Source organism: Oncorhynchus kisutch, linkage group LG21 (assembly GCF_002021735.2).
Source record: "Oncorhynchus kisutch isolate 150728-3 linkage group LG21, Okis_V2, whole genome shotgun sequence".
NCBI lineage: Eukaryota > Metazoa > Chordata > Actinopteri > Salmoniformes > Salmonidae > Oncorhynchus > Oncorhynchus kisutch.
Window position 1 is genome coordinate 31,423,720 of NC_034194.2, and position 14,969 is coordinate 31,438,688.

The 14,969-nt window shown below is 43.8% G+C and overlaps 1 protein-coding gene across 2 annotated transcripts; it reads right to left on the reverse strand.

The window, feature by feature from the left end:
• Window positions 1-3,672: 3,672 nt before the first annotated feature.
• Window positions 3,673-14,969, reverse strand: LOC109885443 (WD repeat-containing protein 20). Of its 2 annotated transcripts, none has more exons than XM_020477288.2 (4): window positions 14,653-14,969; window positions 10,528-10,710; window positions 5,482-6,934; window positions 3,673-4,925 (listed from the first exon to the last, which is right to left on the reverse strand). In XM_020477288.2, the coding sequence occupies exons 1-3, from the start codon at window positions 14,899-14,901 to the stop codon at window positions 5,522-5,524; spliced, it is 1,845 nt and encodes a 614-aa protein (XP_020332877.1). In that variant the 5' UTR covers window positions 14,902-14,969; the 3' UTR covers window positions 3,673-4,925; window positions 5,482-5,521. The 2 variants fall into 2 exon arrangements, with proteins under 2 accessions (XP_020332877.1, XP_020332876.1); XM_020477287.2 differs by having other exon boundaries at window positions 5,540-6,934; window positions 14,653-14,968.

A 14,969-nucleotide genomic window follows, 5' to 3' on the forward strand; every position in this document is an offset into this window, starting at 1 on the left:
ATGCTAATCTAGAACTGTGTTACACTGTAGCCTACTGTACACCGACATCCACAATACTTCCCCTTAGACACCCTCTCTACTTGTATAAACCTTGCTGTCTGTCTCCAACATTTGCAACATTGTTTCAATATTCAAATTCGATCTCCAGCTGTCCGATAGTAATGACTAGCTCCTCAGAACAAGTGTCCTGACGAGAGAGCACATTTCTATGTGAAATCGCACCTCATCTCATTGTTATGGATGCGTCCAAATTAACTTCACTAGAAAACATCTTAAACAAAGGCAAATGAGGCTACTGTTGTTATTCTGTCTGCACTGTTTGACGTGAAATAGTTGGCTAGCATTAAGCAAGGGGTAATAACGTTACCAATCAGTTGGGCAATGGAACATTTAGAACCAACGACTGGGTCGCGTCCATAGATACAGAACAAAAATACTTAATGACTGGGTCACATCTGGCAACCGAACCGATAGAATGAACGACCAGCCGGCTTCAGTAGCAACCTTAGATTTGTGTCAGGACTATATCTTGTGAAAGGATGAAATAGCATGAATACTTTTATGAAATTATGTCAATCATTATTTGAATATGTTCGTAATCTATTGTATAAAAGTGGTTTGCCCCGACAACACCTGTGCCAATACATACTCCAAATACAGGCTTCCCTGGCATTATCACTTATATTGTACTTGTTAGTTGATTTCACAGGCATATTTCAATCTCTGGTTGGACAAAAGTTATATTTATCCTATTCTGATAAAGATGATTATAGATGCTGTCTTGTCCCTCTAGCCCAGAGAGGAGTCACATCGCCGGGCCTTGGACAGCTGTACCCCCCCAGATAGGACCAGTGGAGACCCAAAACACTGACTGCCTCACTACTCCCAGCCCCATAATACTGGTGTGGGAGGTAAAGTCCCAATTTAAAGTCCCCAAAAAAGAGCCACAGCTAAACAGTTGGTCCAACAGACTTGTGTTAAGCCTCAAGACTGATTTCATTTGAATTAACTACTAGGTCTCATGTGCCCATACAATACTACTAAAACAAACAGTGCTGAAGATAAACTCATGAGAAACATTTAGAGGAAAGTCCTCTGGTGACTGACTGTCCATTCAGCCCACTAGTAAAAGACTGGAGGTCAGAGACAACAAGGTCTGTCAAAGCTGTTTAATAGGAGTCACACAGTGGGGGGAAAAAAACTCCCACTGTTAGACCTTGGAGAATCCTTCCACTGCCTACCTGGGTGAATCACATCCTCCCTATTCAGGGAGGTGAAACTGTCAGGGGAGAACTTCCCAGAAGCTTCGTAGCGCTACGATCATGCTTATAGAAGTCCATTGTCAGCAATGGTTGGAAGATGACCTTAGAGCTACAAAGCTTTAAGCAATGCAATGAATAGACAATTTTCACCGAATACATTTCGATGTGAACGTTTCACTCCCCTGAGCTAGCCCCAGCACTCATACCACCAAGTATTGACGTTCAAGAAGTGTCAGTTGTCTGGATCACATAACTCCTGTACCGCCATAGTCCACACAACCATAACACCAGTTCAGTCATATTTGTTATATACTAGGTAGGTAAGTGAATTGACACGTTTAGAGTACTGGTGCCTATTAATGGGTGAGAGACCTATGTCAGCAGTAGTCTTCCATGTTTTACCTGAGCTCTGAGTGATGGCTGAATTAGACGGCTCCTATCTTAGCCTATGGCCCGGTCCTAAATCAACCTCTAGCACCTACGACCTGTGCCCTCGTGCAAATCTGAGAGGATTGGATAGGCATATAAGCAATATAGTGAAAATTGAATAAAGTGTTTCAGGGAAATGTGGTGCTATATCTACCTACATAATCCAGATCTCCGCAAGGGCATAGGGTGCAGGGGTGGTTTTGGGAGTGGACATACAGTGCCTTGCGAAAGTATTCGGCCCCCTTGAACTTTGCGACCTTTTGCCACATTTCAGGCTTCAAACATAAAGATATAAAACTGTATTTTTTTGGTGAAGAATCAACAACAAGTGGGACACAATCATGAAGTGGAACGACATTTATTGGATATTTCAAACTTTTTTAACAAATCAAAAACTGAAAAATTGGGCGTGCAAAATTATTCAGCCCCCTTATGTTAATACTTTGTAGCGCCACCTTTTGCTGCGATTACAGCTGTAAGTCGCTTGGGGTATGTCTCTATCAGTTTTGCACATCGAGAGACTGACATTTTTTCCCATTCCTCCTTGCAAAACAGCTCGAGCTCAGTGAGGTTGGATGGAGAGCATTTGTGAACAGCAGTTTTCAGTTCTTTCCACAGATTCTCGATTGGATTCAGGTCTGGACTTTGACGTGGCCATTCTAACACCTGGATATGTTTATTTTTGAACCACTCCATTGTAGATTTTGCTTTATGTTTTGGATCATTGTCTTGTTGGAAGACAAATCTCCGTCCCAGTCTCAGGTCTTTTGCAGACTCCATCAGGTTTTCTTCCAGAATGGTCCTGTATTTGGCTCCATCCATCTTCCCATCAATTTTAACCATCTTCCCTGTCCCTGCTGAAGAAAAGCAGGCCCAAACCATGATGCTGCCACCACCATGTTTGACAGTGGGGATGGTGTGGTCAGGGTGATGAGCTGTGTTGCTTTTACGCCAAACATAACGTTTTGCATTGTTGCCAAAAAGTTCAATTTTGGTTTCATCTGACCAGAGCACCTTCTTCCACATGTTTGGTGTGTCTCCCAGGTGGCTTGTGGCAAACTTTAAACGACACTTTTTATGGATATCTTTAAGAAATGTCTTTCTTCTTGCCACTCTTCCATAAAGGCCAGATTTGTACAATATACGACTGATTGTTGTCCTATGGACAGAGTCTCCCACCTCAGCTGTAGATCTCTGCAGTTCATCCAGAGTGATCATGGGCCTCTTGGCTGCATCTCTGATCAGTCTTCTCCTTGTATGAGCTGAAAGTTGAGGGACGGCCAGGTCTTGGTAGATTTGCAGTGGTCTGATACTCCTTCCATTTCAATATTATCGCTTGCACAGTGCTCCTTGGGATGTTTAAAGCTTGGGAAATCTTTTTGTATCCAAATCCGGCTTTAAATTTCTTCACAACAGTATCTCGGACCTGCCTGGTGTGTTCCTTGTTCTTCATGATGCTCTCTGCGCTTTTAATGGACCTCTGAGACTATCACAGTGCAGGTGCATTTATACGGAGACTTGATTACACACAGGTGGATTGCATTTATCATCATTAGTCATTTAGGTCAACATTGGATCATTCAGAGATCCTCACTGAACTTCTGGAGAGAGTTTGCTGCACTGAAAGTAAAGGGGCTGAATAATTTTGCACGCCCAATTTTTCAGTTTGATTTGTTAAAAAAGTTTGAAATATGCAATAAATGTCGTTCCACTTCATGATTGTGTCCCACTTGTTGATTCTTCACAAAAAAAATGCAGTTTTATATCTTTATGTTTGAAGCCTGAAATGTGGCAAAAGGTCGCAAAGTTCAAGGGGGCCGAATACTTTCGCAAGGCACTGTACCTGCCTACATAGTGGTCTGCAGCAACAGGCTAGCTTTCAGCACTACCTATTAGATAGAGGTTTCCATGGAGACAAACATATCATTAAGAAAAATACACCTGAATTCTCTATGTACAACAGAAAAGCAAAAACAACCTGCATATTCAAGATGAATTTTTAATATTATTATGTATATATTTTTCTGCATTAGAAATATCACTATTTTCTGAAATGAAGAACTTCCAACTGGTGTAATAATAAATTCACCCATAAATCATCAAAGTACAATATTTACATATAATACAGAGCCCATTTTTAAATCTGAAATAATATTAAAATAAATGTTCAATAGATATAAAAAGGTTTTCATTCTATTTATATGTTTAACAGCCTTGTCAGGGGAGTCCTTGCACACTCCAAAATTGTAAAGCCATTCTCTAACTATTAAGTGCAAACAATTCTCATTTTTTTCCTTCTTTAAACCCCTATGATTGCAGCGTCCAGACAGAGATACCTCACATCAACCCAAGTGCATCCAAAGGCTGTCTTCAAATATCTTGTTTTTGTCCCATTATAATTATGAATTAAAAATGAACACAGAACAGAAAGAAACAAAATAATCAGTGCAAAATACTCAAGGTGTGATGTTCCGATTTAAATAAAAAACAGTTTATTTTCTTCTTGTAGTTAAAGGAAGCTAACTCCTCGGTTCTCCCTTTGCTGTGAACATGAGATCAAACTTCACCAGGGTTAGTCAGGGATGAGGGACTAGTGAGAAGAGATAGCACCAGTCCCTAAACAGCCCCTAACCCTTAGGTACTCAGGTAGATCTGAGGACTGGATAGGGGAAGAAATGTGGCTCCTACCATATTGATTAAACCTATCCAAGTATTTCAGATCTACACAAAATGTCAGAAGTAGTAGTGGCTAGGGGTTGTGTTTCTGGACCGGGCTAAGCTATTTAGAGAGTCTGAAAACAAGCCCGAGCTCTTCCAGGGTTTGTTTCTGGAGCGGACTAGAGAAGGTTGAGGGGGAACAGAGGTGGAAACAAATAAAACACAGTTCTGCCAGCATCCTGTCCCTGAACAACAGTTTCAATGCTCATAGACCATTTCAAGCTTTCTGCATGATCCTTTACACCCCTTTCAGACTGTGGGCCTCTCCACCTACCCTCACTGGCCCACATAAGCTATATATCCTATCTAAAGACGAACTGAACAAAAAGAGACTTTCAGTGGTGGTGAAGGTGTGAGAGTGAAGAACAGCACTAATGGGCTATGGCGAGGCGTGGCCAGGTCATCCTGTCCCATCTGTCGTCTGGTGGAGCTCGGTTTAGTTTAGCAGCACTAGCACCAGGGCTATACTACAGTCCCACTAGGAGAGTTGGTCGGGTTCTGAGATGGCAGTAAGCCCTGCAGGGGAGGAGAGGGGAATGAGTTAGAGGAGGAGAGACTTTTTGGACACTCAGAAAGGAAAAAACAATGCTATTTGAAACTTGTCATCAATGGGAAACAGTAGGTTACATCATCATCACAAAAAATGTTTTTAGCACCAAAACAAATCCATAACATTTCTAAATTGCCAATTAAGCTCCTGGATTGATAACCATCCCTGTAAGGGTATCAGTGGGCAAAAGAGGATGCTGCATAGCAAACCTAAACTGCCAATCAATAGTCAATCAACATTTTCAGAAATCTATGAGAAGTGTCTAGTCTAGGTGCCAGATGTCAAACTATAGTGTCTAGGGGAAGATCTCAATTGCATACTCCTTGCGTCCTCATCTCCTTCTCAAAACCCATTGGACAAGGTCAGAGGGGCGGGACCTCTGGCTTTCTCATCCAATAGGTTTCGAGAAGGATTCAATTGAGATCTTCCCTAGCGGTTGGAAGTGGCTAGGGGTCTAGACTCACCATTTTCCCAGACCTGGCATAGTGTTGAAAGGGGTAGAGGCTAGGGGTCTAGACTCACCATTTTCCCAGGCCTGGCATAGTGCTGAAAGGGGTAGAGGCTAGGGGTCTAGACTCACCACTTTCCCGGGCCTGGCCCATGTGCAAATGAAGCCCTCCTGGCAGGCTGTGACCAGACAGTCCTCCAGGAAGATTAACACAGTGAGTCTCTCATGAGCGATCTTCTTACACACCAGTGGCTCCAGCAGAGGAACCTCCTCCATGCGCGGGCACAGCAGCGTGCCCAGAGTCTTAGCGGCATCCGCCTTGGCTGTCCGCGCCGCAGAGCTCAGTTGGTTGAGCTTGTCACTGCTCTTGCTGCTGATGTGGCCCATGCTGTGGTTGCGTTTGTGGTCCTTCTCGTGGCGCTCCTTGCGCGTGTCGTGCAGCGATAGCGTGGCAAACTTGCTAACCCCGGTGGCGATGAAGGCGCTGTCGATGATGCTGCTTCCTTTGCTGCTCATGTGGCTGTTAGGCGTGGTGCTGCCCCCTGCGGGGCCAGTGGAGTGCGGCAGGCTGTTGGAGCGCGGCAGGGGAGCGGGGACTGAGTTAGAGAGGGCGCCACTGTTACCACTGCTACTGCTCACGGTGTTGTTGCCATTGGTGCCAGGTGTGTTAGTAGTAGTAGTAGTAATAGTAGTAGTAGTATTAGTGGCCGACCCAGTAGCTGGGGGGCTGGTGGCACTCATAACGTTTGTGTGAGTTCTGGTGCGTGACAGGGGCAGGTGGGGGAACAATATGTCCTCAGTCAGGTCCCACAGACACAGCTGGGTGTCCTGTCCCACTGAGCCGAAGCGATAGGTCACGCTGACCGGCCTGCCGTCTGTAGAGTTCCTCTTGGAGAGATGTGATTGGGAGCTGTTGGCCCGGTCCCGCCCACCTGCAAAATGGATCTGCTCGTGGAACTCCTCATCGCTTCCGCTGAACTCTGCGGGCGGGTCGCTGTCCTCCACACTGGTCGTACAGTGGTCGAACGCCACTACGCTCACCCACGACTTGTGGCCGTGGCCCCTGGCAATCACCCTGCAGTCTGAGAAGGACCAGACTGTCACCAGGTCATCCTCCCCCCCAGCCACTATGTAGCGTCCGTCTGGACTCCAGCACACACACAGTAGTCCACCGAAGTAGCTCTTCATGGTGCCATGCAGCTCGGCCGCGTCAAAGCCGAACACACGCAGGAAGCCGTCCTGACTGGCGCACGCCAGGAACTTCCCATCGGGGGAGAAGGCGAACTCGTTCAGCGCCCCCTCACCCACTGTCCAGCGCAGTAAGGGGTTGCGGGCCGACTTGCTCTTGCAGGTGTGCACGGCGTAGCCATCGCCCTGTTTGAGGAGCTGGTAGTGGGGTGGTGTGGTGCCACAGGTGTGCTCTACGTTGTACAGGTACAGGCTGCCGCTGGAGTGAGACACCAGGAAGAGGCTCTCTGAGCCAGGGACCCACCGCACACACGTCACACCAGACTTGTCTATGAGTCTCTGAGGGTAAGGGACGGAGAGACGTAGACATGAGTGTTGTCAAACATGCATTCAAAAGAAAACGTTTTAAACCGAGGACATGCTACCCAAACCCGTCTAAGTTCCAATAGTCACACTACCGTAACACCTAAACAGATGCCCAACACATCGTGTGGATATGGGAACGGAACAGTCGCATTCTAATTTGCATTTGAAGACAGTTTCCTCCCAGGTGAGGAAAGTCAACCACATACAGTGGGGCAAAAAAGTATTTAGTCAGCCACCAATTGTGCAAGTTCTCCCACTTAAAAAGATGAGGCCTGTAATTTTCATCATAGGTACACTTCAACTATGACAGACAAAATGAGAAAGAAAAAAACCCAGAAAAGGATAGGATTTTTAATGAATTTATTTGCAAATTATGGTGGAAAATAAGTATTTGGTCAATAACTAAAAAGTTTCTCAATACTTTGTTATATACCCTTTGTTGGCAATGACAGAGGTCAAACGTTTTCTGTAAGTCTTCACAAGGTTTTCACACACTGTTGCTGGTATTTTGGCCCATTCCTCCATGCAGATCTCCTCTAGAGCAGTGATGTTTTGGGGCTGTTGCTGGGCAACACAGACTTTCAACTCCCTCCAAATATTTCTACGGGGTTGAGATCTGGAGACTGGCTAGGCCACTCCAGGACCTTGAAATGCTTCTTACGAAACCACTCCTTCGTTGCCCGGGCGGTGTGTTTGGGATCATTGTCATGCTGAAAGACCCAGCCACGTTTAATCTTCAATGCCCTTGCTGATGGACGGAGGTTTTCACTCAAAATCTCACAATACATGGCCCCATTCATTCTTTCCTTTACACAGATCAGTCGTCCTGGTCCCTTTGAGGAAAAACAGCCCCAAAGCATGATGTTTCCACCCCCATGCTTCACAGTACGTATGGTGTTCTTTGGATGCAACTCAGCATTCTTTGTCCTCCAAACACGACGAGTTGAGTTTTTACCAAAAAGTTATATTTTGGTTTCATCTGACCATATGACATTCTCCCAATCTTCTTCTGGATCATCCAAATGCTCTCTAGCAAACTTCAGACAGGCCTGGACATGTACTGGCTTAAGCAGGGGGACACGTCTGGCACTGAAGGATTTGAGTCCCTGGCAGCGTAGTGTGTTACTGATGGTAGGCTTTGTTACTTTGGTCCCAGCTCTCTGCAGGTCATTCACTAGGTCCCCCCGTGTGGTTCTGGGATTTTTGCTCACCGTTCTTGTTATCATTTTGACACCACGGGGTGAGATCTTGCGTGGAGCCCCAGATCGAGGGAGATTATCAATGGTCTTGTATGTCTTCCATTTCCTAATAATTGCTCCCACAGTTGATTTCTTCAAACCAAGCTGCTTACCTATTGCAGATTCAGTCTTCCCAGCCTGGTGCAGGTCTACAATTTTGATTCTGGTGTCCTTTGACAGCTCTTTGGTCTTGCCCATAGTAGAGTTTGGAGTGTGACTGTTTGAGGTTGTGGACAGGTGTCTTTTATACTGATAACAAGTTCAAACAGGTGCCATTAATACAGGTAACGAGTGGAGGACAGAGCAGCATCTTAAAGAAGAAGTTACCGGTCTGTGAGAGCCAGAAATCTTGCTTGTTTGTAGGTGACCAAATACTTATTTTCCACCATAATTTGTAAATTAATTCATTTAAAATCCTACAATGTGATTTTCTGGATTTTTTTTTCTCATTTCATCTGTCATAGTTGAAGTGTACCTATGATGAAAATTACAGGCTTCTCATCTTTTTAAGTGGGAGAACTTGCACAATTGGTGGCTGACTAAACTTTTTTGCCCCACTGTACATTGATATTAGAGGTTGACCAATTAATCGGAATAGCCGATTAATTAGGACCGATTTCAAGTTCTCATAACAATCGGAAATCGTTATTTTTGGACACCGATTTGGCAAAACAATTTTTTACAGCATTATTTAACTAGGCCAGTCAGTTAAGAACACTTATTTTCAATGACGGCCTAGAATTGGTGGGTTAACTGCCTCGTTCAGGGGAGGAACGACAGATTTTTACCTTGTCAGCTCGGGGGATTTAATCTTGCAACCTTAGTTAACTAGTCCAACGCTCTAACCACCTGCCTCTCACTGCACTCCATGAGGAGACTGCCTGTTATGCGAATGCAGTAAGCCAAGGTAAGTTGCTACCTAGCATTAAACTTATCTTAGAAAAACAATCAATCATAATCACTAGTTAACTACACATGGTTGATGATATTACTAGTTTATCTAGCGTGTCCTGTGTTGCATATAATCGATGCGGTGCATAGCGTTGCTCCAATGTGTACCTAACCATAAACATCAATGCCTTTCTTAAAATCAATACACAGAAGTATATATTTTTTAAACCTGCATATTTTGCTGAAAGAAATCCAGATGAGGCAATATTAACCAGGTGAAATTGTCTCACTTCTCTTGCGTTCATTGCACACAGAGTCAGTTATATGCAACAGTTTGGGCCGCCTAATTTGCCAGAATTTTACGTAATAATGACATAACATTGAAGGTTGTGCAATGTAACCGGAATATTTAGACTGATGGATGCCACCCATTAGATAAAATACCGAACGGTTCCGTATTTCACTGGAAGAATAAACGTCTTGTTTTCGAGATGATAGTTTCCGGATTCAACCATATTAAATAACCTACGGCTCGTATTTGTGTGTGTGTTATAATATTTTAATTAAGTCTATGATTTGACAGAGCAGTCTGACTGAGCAGTGGTAGGCAGCAGCAGCTCGTAAGCATTCATTCAAACAGCACATTCGTGCGTTTGACAGCAGCTGTTTATGACTTCAAGCCTATCAACTCCAGAGATTAGGCTGGTGTAACCGATGTGAAATAGCTAGCGGGGTGCGCGCTAATAGCGTTGCAAACGTCACTCGCTCTGAGACTTGGAGTAGTTGTTCCCCTTGCTCTGCATGGGTAACACTGCGTCGAGGAAGGCTGTTGTCGTTGTGTTCCTGGTTTGAGCCCAGGTAGGAGCGAGGAGAGGGACAGAAGCTATACTGATACACTGGCAATACTAAAGTGCCTATAATAACATCCAATAGTCAAAGGTATATGAAATACAAATCGTATAGAGAGAAATAGTCCTATAATTCCTATAATAACAACAAGTTCTTACCTGGGAATATTGAAGACTCATGTTAAAAGGAACCACCAGCTTTCATATGTTCTCATGTTCTGAGCAAGGAACTTAAACGTTAGCTTTTTTTACATGGCACATATTGCACTTTTACTTTCTCCAACACTTTGTTTTTGCATTATTTAAACCAAATTGAACATGATTCATTATTTATTTGAGGCTAAATGTATTTTATTGATGTATTATATTAAGTTAAAATAGGTGTTCATTCAGTATTGTTGTAATTGTCATTATTACAAATAAATACATTTAAAAAAATTGGCCGATTTAATCGGTATCGCATTTTCTTGGTCCTCCAATAAATCGGTTTCGGCGTTGAAAAATCATAATGGGTAGAACTCTACTTGATATTCAGTCACAGGAGACTCATCTTAGCCAGTCTGGCTAAAGTGAACTCTGCTGAACCCACCTCCTCATTGAAGAGCTTGCTGGTCTCCTTCTTGATGGGGTCGATGAGCTGCACCTGGCCAGCCGAGAAGCCCACCAGCAGGGAGACGCTCTCCGCCGTGGCCGTGAGGGGGTTGAAGTCATGACACGTGGGCTGCGTTCCTTTGTAGATCCTCTTGTCTATGGGCTTGCTCAGGTCAGCAGCCTTGTGAAGAAACACAAGACACAGTCAGAATCACATTTAGCAATTATCTTAGTTCAACATACACCTCAGTGATTTTACAAGGCCACTCCTGTCACTATAACACCTGCAGGTAATGCACTGACCTAATGAGAACCAGTGGTAATGCAACAGAAGGCCTATTAGCTAACTGAAATACAGACATGAAAGCATTGGACCTCTTGTCTGCAGTGAACTCAAGCAGCCTCAGCCCCACCGCTTCCTTTACTTCTCTCCAAGGACTTCCACCATCCTTCACACAACCCCCCAAAAAAACATCCTGGTGACCTACAAATCATTACCTAGCAAGTAGCAACATTCTGTCAAACTTGCCCAAGGACAATCATGTCAAGGGCATTAGAGGTATCGCATGTCTGCAAATTCTACTTTATTAGGCTACCTCAGAGGCACCAGATACCGGTCTTGCTGCCCAAACAATCATTAGCACCGGCAGAGAGCGAGACAGACCAAAAGAGAGACAGAGAGAGAGAGACAGAAAAAGAGCTGTCCACTCCAGTGGGGAAATATAGGTTACCTTGCAGTGCCAGTGTCTACCAACAGTTGTCTTGGGCAGAGACAGGCCTATGGCGAGACAACTTGATTCTAACCAGACAGATGCTTGTGTAAACACTGAGGGGGTTATGTCAGTTATTTTTAGTTTTTTTTATTTAACCTTTATTTAACTAGGCAAGTCGGTTAAAAACTCATTCTTATTTACAATGACGGCTTACCAAAAGGCCTCCTGCGGGGATGGGGGCTGGGATAAAAATATAGGACAACACACACATCCCGACAAAGAGACAACACTAAATAAATAGACCCAAGACAACATAGCACGGAAGCAGCACAACATGGCAGCAGGACAAAAGAACAGCTGTTGTCAAATTCATAGGTGTAAAACATCTAAGAGCACCGAGTTTGTGGACAGCTGGTGGGTACTAGGCAGTTGGTGGTACAGTAGGACGCTGTAGATGGATTTGAGGCCCCCGGAATGTATAGGTTAGGTTATCACCCGTAAGATGAGTAGCGATATTGATGAGGGACAATAGTTTTCCTGTCAGCATGAACTGACCAGGAAAACCTCCTGGCCCTAGTTTTATAACTGGGGTCCAGACTTCAAGTGTTTCTTAGGAAATCCAGGAAACCTACTGGCCCAAGGGTTGATACTGTAGGACTCTGGTGGTCTAACTCACCGTAGGACTGAGTTTGGGAAACCTAACTGAGTGGAGGACCAACGGAGGCAGTGAGGGACGTAAGGCTGTCATAAGACTGTTGACAGTTCTGTCAGAGCAGGGCCAGCACTAATGAAATTCGGATCTTTTACACACTTTATATGCCAAGAATCCATGCAGTTCCAAAGCCCTAATCTATCCACTGAACTTTTACTAATGTGAAACATCTGTGTCCCATCCAGTACAATATCCTGCTGATCTGTGTACCATCATCAGATGAATAATACCATGGCAAATTCAATCACACACCAAGGGCCACAACAGGGGGCACAGATATGATCCATAACAGACCTAACTCTGAACTCCAGCATAAGAGAGATAAAAGTGTGAGTGACTGCACACTGGGTGAGCGGAAAAAAAAGAGAAAAAAAACATTTTGCCAATTAGGCAAGAGGATGCTTAGCCTTCTGCCTCCTTGTCATCAACTTAGAAATGTCCTCACAGACACTGCTAAAATATAATCCAATGCCACTATCAAATTAATTTAGAGATTTCAACACAGACTAGGCTATGCCCTAAGTCTTTGGTAATGAGCGAGAGACTGTAGGCCTATTCACAAAGCCAACCCACTGGGCTAGCTGACATCTCAGCTGTTTGCTCGGTTTTCTAGTCAGGCAGTAGCTCTGCTGTCCTATACCTGATGGGTATACTACAAAGCAGGACCAATGAGTTAGCCAGCTATCTTTGAACACCAGAAATTACTATTGATTTTCTGGTTCATTAAGAAAGCTAAAATTAGATGTGTTTGTGGTTGTTCAGACAAATTAGACCATGCCGATTTCCTGCTTATCTTTTTTTTTTTTTTTTTTTTTTTAATAGTTGGGGAAGTTAACTCACTGGCTAACTCATTGGTCCTGCTTTGTAGAATACCCCTCTAGTCTTCGCTGATTACAGGAAGGACTACAGAGACCTCAGTTCAGTCATGTACCGTGGCTATTGCCAAATAGCCCGATATACACCGCCAAAGCCTAGTGGTTAGCTTCTCCCAAAATCAAGCTTCTCTTGGTAACAGCAGATAATCCCCTCCTGCAGACAGACAAACGGCAGACAGTTCAGGTCAGAGAATGTATAAAATGTTTGCAATGTGCTCGTTAGCATTTAGTTTGCATTCTCTATGGGATGTTACATGTACGTGTTAGCATTGCTAACGTTCGGATAACAGACGCTCAGTGGGGTTTGAACAAATGCGCCCCTTGTGCCGGTATTACCGAATATCCCGGAATCGCACAAGGTCAGTATGAAGGTACAACAATCTGGATACCGTCCAAGCAACTAATCACTTTGCTAGATAGCGATATCTACTAAATTAGCTAATCAAATGCACAACTGCAGAGCATTTAGCACATTTTAGACAGTTAACTTAGAAGTTACAAGATATCTAGCTGGCAAACATTTAGTTGTGAATTCCGTACTGAAACTATATCACCTAGTGCTTCCTGCACAACAGTGAGTGACTCACAAGGCTCTGGTCTCGTTGTGTGCTTGTAAACAAACACCACGTGACTGGGGCCTACCGGTAAGCTTCATAATGAAACATTATGTGACAGCTGAAATTATTAACATATTACACAAGTTGACTGCAGTTATTTACTTGAAAAGTAGCTTCAAATATTCAAATGTACTTAGACAATTTCAACGATATTGAAAAACCATCCCATGGCTTTCCAAATACCCCGGTATACCACTAAAACCCAACATCCATTAGTCAGAAACACTTGCAAAAATTGAGGTGATAACTTAAAAACTTAAAATATCTTACAATCACCCAAACAAATCTACTCCATCCTCGAAGTCCCCATGTTAACACCAACTAGGCCAACACAGCAAGTCCTAGAAGCAGTCCAACATCTTCCTCATCATAACAATAGAAATGCCCAAGCAGCCACAACACACGATAAGTTAATGGTGTCTGACAATGTGATGTAAGTTTCACTTGTTTTAAGTTTAGAAATGTGAAGACAAACAATAGGACATATCATCATCGTCATTATCACGAGATGCCTTAAACAGCTCGATGCAATGACATCATCCCTGCCACTATCAGACCCAGACAAATCACTTGCATATCATCATCCAGAAACACAGCTCGCTTCCAACCAAACACTTTCACAATAAACAGTACCAAGCTGGCTTTGGGGCCTTGAAGGACTAGCATAGGACACATAACTAGTTGTCTATACAGTAGTTGACTATTCTATGATCGCAAAGAACCTGTGCAGAGTAAATTTAAAAAAGAGCACTAAAAACACACCACTGTTGTCAGTTATCACTCTAACCTCAAAATGCACAAGATGTATATTACTTAACGTGTCGCATTTAACGTACTCTGCAACTGCAGAAGATGTCAATCAACATGTCAGAACTGAAGACGGGCAGCTCCAAGGTTAAAGCGTGCATATTCACATAGCTAGAGAAAACAAACAGTCCAAGAGGCCATTCACTTGAATCGAACCGGTTAGTTGGCTAACTAGGTGGGCGATATGCACATACCAGCACTTCTCCACAGGGTGCGGGTAAAACAAACTGTGGCGATGCTACTAACTAGCTAGTTAGCCACCATAGCTAAGTGGCCTACTCTGGCTAGCTATCTGCGCACGTCAGTGAAACTTCTAAACTGGACAGCACATTGCTATGCATTTGAACACGCACATTAGCTTTTTAATAATAAAAGTTGTCATATTTGAGTGCTGTTTACCTTTCTTACGCCTTTGTAGATGTAAAAGTACAGTTCCCGGCCCACATTGAAACAGATTCTGTCGCCGTTGCCTGACTGGTCGTTCACGTTCACGAATGAGACTTTTACCGGATTTGAGCCCTGTGAATTAAAAGGCACCCTGTTAGGGCGGCTATATTCGGAGTGAGTGAGGAGTTTATAGACACCTTCCCGAGTGGTGAATTGAGTTTTAATTTCGTTCATCTCCTTCCCTCCTCCCTCCGCAGCCATCTTGGAAATTGGCGTTCATCCTGTCCAAAACCCGGATCTTACCAACGATGTGTATTCATCCTGGATGA

Bases quoted from the DNA above. Each gene is read 5' to 3' on its own strand.
- LOC109885443 (XM_020477287.2), bottom strand. From the start codon at position 14,901: ATGGCTGCGGAGGGAGGAGGGAAGGAGATGAACGAAATTAAAACTCAA. The intron at 10,711-14,652 runs GTAAACAGCACT...TTTCTTCACAAG, and splicing joins TCTACAAAGGCGTAAGAAAG to GCTGCTGACCTGAGCAAGCC. The intron at 6,935-10,527 runs GTGGGTTCAGCA...CCTTACCCTCAG, and splicing joins GCAAGCTCTTCAATGAGGAG to AGACTCATAGACAAGTCTGG.